General features: G+C 38.8%; 1 protein-coding gene across 1 annotated transcript in view; it reads left to right on the top strand.

The window, feature by feature from the left end:
- The window catches only part of LOC123508933 (ADAMTS-like protein 4), a 24,940-nt gene that overhangs the window by 17,389 nt on the left and 2,551 nt on the right, over positions 1-5,000 (top strand). The window contains 3 exon segments of the mRNA XM_045262966.1: positions 467-640; positions 2,848-3,015; positions 4,267-4,446. Of these exon segments, the coding sequence (XP_045118901.1) occupies positions 467-640; positions 2,848-3,015; positions 4,267-4,446 (522 nt within the window).

Here is a 5,000-nt window from a genome sequence, read left to right as displayed (position 1 = left end):
GGTAAAGATGTGTCCCAGTACTGAAGGGGTTAAGGATTCATATCACGTTTAGTGGAGCTGTAACAAAAGTACCCTATAAGTTAATAGTGTTTTCTCCATTGACCTTAATTTTCTCATATTAATTGAAATAGAAGGTCATCATGTTTACAAAAATGATCATCGATGAATTTATATATTATCTATTATTATTACTCAATCAGTTGGTCAGTTACAGTAGCAGTGCTGTATTATGAACATTTAGCTACCAAATCACACTGAAAATTAATACATAAAGAAGAAAAAACATTGGCTATTGTCATAATTTAAACTTCACGTACCCAAAGCTGTTACGAAGCGTGGGGATCAATCTTATACAAGTCACCCATATAATTATCACATTTTTTCTTATAAACATAGAAAACGAGTATGTAAATAAATATAATGAGTAACTAAAGCATGCCACTGTGACCTCATCCCCGTGTATCAGTGCTCGGTGGAATGCGGCACGGGGCTCAAGACGCGGCAGGTGACGTGCAGGGCTGACGGGAGGCGCGTGGGGGCCGAGGAGTGCAACATCCAGGAGAAGCCGCCCTCCCAGCAGCTGTGCCACGCCCACTCTTGCGCCCACCACACCTGGTTCTACACTGACTGGTCTGAGGAGGTGGGCCGCTACTGTTGTTGCTGTTGTTGTTGTTGTTGTTGTTGTTGTTGTTACCCATATTGCTTTTTATCCATCTATTTAATTTATTTTATCTATTTCTGTTTTATTTTGTTGTCAGCCAGGCCAGTGCAATCCAATCCTGTTGGCGTGGGATTGAAAGCCTTTGTATCAGTTCCCACTTTTTTTTTTCTTTCTTTCTTTCTTTCTTTCGATTTGTGTTCTATTCTTGGTATATTTTTTTTTTATTTATTTATTTATTTTTTTTTTTTTTTTTTTTTGTAGGAAGTGAAATCTAGTGTTGTTGTCGTCCATATTGTTTTTCTTTACTTTTTTTTTTTTTGTAAGAGAAGTCCAGTATATATTGTTGCAAGTTTTTTTTTTTTTTTTTGTTGTCGTTATTGTTGTCAGCCATGTTACTTTCAATCTATTCGTTTATTTAATTTCTCATTCCTTTTTATAAGAGGAAAATTTAGTCAAGGGAAACAAAAAGCGATTAAACAACCAACCTAGCAAAAAAAAAAAAAAAAAAAAAAAGGAGGAGGGCCCACTTGGATGCCAGTTCCCGAATAGGTCCGAGAAAGAGAGTTAGCCACAAGAAAGAGATAAACGTCTCGAAACTTCTCTCCTCCCTCTTCAGTAATATCAGGTCAAGGGATTGTAATGATAAAAAAAAAAAAAATAGATAAATAAAAAAAAATAACACGGATTTAGAACAAGGCTGAGGTGAACTTGTCTATGTAATTAAGTTGTCAGTAAAGTAACGCGTATTATATTTATTTATTTGTTTATCTACTTATCTATTCTTTGATTGATTTATTATTTACCATTTGTTTATATATCTATTTATTTATTAATTTATTTGTTATATTTATTATTTTAACTAAGAGAAAGTGAGTGAATTTTCTATTTTGTTTCCAGTTATTTAGTTAAGTTATTAGTGAAGCAACATACAATTTCATTTTTTTTTAGTTTCTTTTAAATTTTCGTTCATTTATTTATTTATTATCTTGTATCTTCATCGTTATTAGTGTTTATTTTCATTTGTTATGTGTTGCAGTCATCAGTCCTTCCAGAGAGAGAGAGAGAGAGAGAGATTCATTAGTGTCTATTAATGGTTCTTAATTATCCTACATAATGATCTCTATTTTTTTTTTTTTTTAATTATTCATTCCTCCACCAGCCCTTGCTCCTCATTATCACTGACCTTCCTCTCTCGCTCTTTTTTTTATCTTTTGTTTTCGTTATTCCACTCCACTCCTCTTCTTTATGTTTCCTTTTTTCTTTTTTTTCGTAGGTTAGTTAGGGTAGAGTGAGTTATCATGTGTTTTTCCTTCCTTTGTCTCTCCCACTCTGCTTTTATTTACGTCTCCATCTCATTCTATAATGGGAAAAAATGGTTTAGATTAGGTTAGGTTAGGTTAGGTTAGGTTAGGTTAGATTAGGTTGGGTTGGGTTAGGTCAGGTTAGGTTAGGTTAGATTAGGTTAGGTTAGGTTAGGTTAGGTTGGGTTGGGTTGGGTTAGGTTAGATTAGGTTAGGTTAGGTTAGGTTAGGTTAGGTTAGATTAGGTTGGATTGGGTTAGGTTAGGTTAGGATCGGTTAGGTTAAGTCAGGTTTGATTTTGTTTTGTTTGGTTTGGTTAGGTTAGGTTAGGTTAGGTTAGGTTAGGTTAGGTTAGGTTAGGTTAGGTCAGAGTTTGAGTTTCTTTTCTTGTTCACACTTCTACTTTCTTAACGTTTTTTTTTCCTGTTCATGCCTTTCTTTTTCTTTTTCTTTCTTTTTTCATCTCAGTGAAACTTTTTTTCTGGTAATATTGTGTTTATTTTTGTTTCGTATTGATTAAGTTACCGATTTCCTCTCCTACCTTTCCTTTTTTAATGTTTTTTCCCTCTACTTTCCTGTTTTCCACCTTTTTTTATCTTTTTTTATTTCACTTCGTTCTTTTTTTTCAACACCGTCTTTCTTCTTGCCATTTTCTCTCCTTTTCCTTCATTTCCTTCCTTTCTCATATCCACTCAACCAGTCCTTCCTTCCTATCCTCTTCCTCTATTATCCCTTCCTTTCCACTTCCATCCACTTAATCCTTCCTTTCCTCTTCCTGTATTTCCCGTCCTTTCTCCTCCTATCCAATCAATCACTCCTTTTCCTCTTCCTGCATTTCCCCTTCCTATATCCTCCCTTCCACTTACCGCCACTCCTCTCACCCAGTGCTTCGGCGGGTGTGAGGATGGAGTGCAGAGACGCCGCGTGTGGTGTCTGCCGGGGGTCAACTCAGTGGAAGGGGAGTGTGACCTGACCCAGCGCCCCCCGGACACCCGCCCCTGTCCCCTACCCAACGCCTGCGCCGCCGCCTGGTTCACTGGGCCCTGGTCACCTGTAAGAGGGAACTAACCTTGTATTGACTTGGTTGTGTGTGTGTGTGTGTGTGTGTGTGGATGTGGGTGTTGAAGGGGAGGTATGTGTATGCGTGTGTGTGTGAGGGGGAGGGATGAGTGTGTGTGTGTGTGTGTGTGTGTGTGTGTGTGTGTGTGTGTGTGTGTGTGTGTGTGTGTGTGTGTGTGTGTGTGTGTGTGGGTGTATGTGTGTGTGTGTGTGGATGGGTGGGTGGGTGAGTGTGTGTGTGTGTGTGTGTGTGTGTGTGTGTGTGTGTGTTCTATACTTGCATGCTATAATAAATTTGTATAGAGGCGGTCACCCATCCAAGTGCTAACCCGAGGCACGCTACTTAAACCTCACTGATCGCATGAAAACATTGCATTACATTCGAAAATTTGTCATGGAGTTACTTGAATTGCCATTTTCTTATTTTTGTTGTGATTTTATGTATTCTAACTTTTTCTATTATCATTTTCTTACCCTCTCTTCTCTGTTGTTCTATGTATTGTTTCTATTTAATAATTTTGTATGTTTTAGCCATTTAGTGCAGTGGTTCTTGACATGGGAGGTGTGAGCCCTTGGGAAAAAAAAAAGCAGGAATTTCTGTGATTATATTTGTCATTTATTTAACTATAATGGTCAAGTAATGTGGTTATGAAAAAATGCAAAATTATCGCCTCTTTATAATCAGGGAAGGAGTTGTGTTCATAGAGTCAATGGGGGGGGAAGGGCGTGGAGGGAAGGACACATTATTAGAAGGGGCGTGTTGGTGCAAAGGTGAAGAACTACTGACTTACTGAGTGTTTGTTCATCTGTTTTTTTTTTTTTTTTTTTCTCGATGCTTGTTCCTTCCTTCCGACCTTCATGTCTACCTTTTTTACTTCCTGTCTTTTGGTTCATCGTGCACCTTCTCCTCTTCCTCCTCCTCCTCCTCCTCCTCCTCCTCCTCCTCCTCCTCCTCCTCCTCCTCCTCCTCCTCCTCCTCCTCCTTTACACACGCAACTCCTCACCCTTCCTCCTTTATCGACCTCTTTATGTAATCCATCTTTCCTTCCTTCCTTCCTTCCTTCCTTCCTTCCTTCCTTCCTTCCTTCCTTCCCTTCCCATCCCTCCGGCTTCTCTCAAATATTAACCCACTATACTAAAACTATTTATTCTTTACGCAACTACTACTACTACTACTACTACTACTACTACTACTACTACTACTACTACTACTACTACTACTACCACTACTACTACATCCACCAGTGCTCTGATGAATGCGGCAACGGAACTCGCTCCCGTGAAGTGGTGTGTGTGGTGTTCCTAAGGGGCACCTTCCGGGCCACACTGGATATTGAATGCGACGCCACAGCCAAACCCAACGACACCCAATCCTGCAACCCAGACCCGTGCCCGCCCCACTGGTACTACACTGACTGGTCTCCGGTACGTGGGAGTCGCTAGTGTGGTATTGGAATAGACTTAGATTAGGTGTTTGTATTAGAAGGGGTTTTAATTCTCTTCAGTATACCAGGACGTATTAGATGTTGGTATTAGAAGGAGGTTTTAATTCCTTTGGGTACCAGGATGTGTTTTCATACATTTGTCCTTGACTTTTGGATATTTCTATATTAATCTTTTAAGGGACTGACATTTCTAGTGAGTTTTTTTTTTTTCTAATCTTCTCTCTTCTTCTAGTCTTCTTTTCCCTCTTGCGTTGAAAAAATCCTCATTCTGGTTATTATTAATTGATTTTACACAACTTCAGAAACTTGTGTGGGGATTAAAATAGTGAAGACTGTGGCCATTAATCTTCTGACCTCCATAGACTCTTCCTAATGTCAATAAAATGGTCTAATCGAACACAGATCTCAAGGTAAAAATGTCGCCCAGTATTGACGCGGTTAACCTCTTCAGTACTGGGAGTTTGTGGTGTGATTAGACGGTTTTATTTACATTAGAAAAGGTTTAAGGAGATCAAATGATTAATATTCCAGAGT

Source organism: Portunus trituberculatus, chromosome 25, assembly GCF_017591435.1.
Source record: "Portunus trituberculatus isolate SZX2019 chromosome 25, ASM1759143v1, whole genome shotgun sequence".
Lineage (NCBI taxonomy): Eukaryota > Metazoa > Arthropoda > Malacostraca > Decapoda > Portunidae > Portunus > Portunus trituberculatus.
This window is presented reverse-complemented; position numbering and strand designations above follow the sequence as displayed.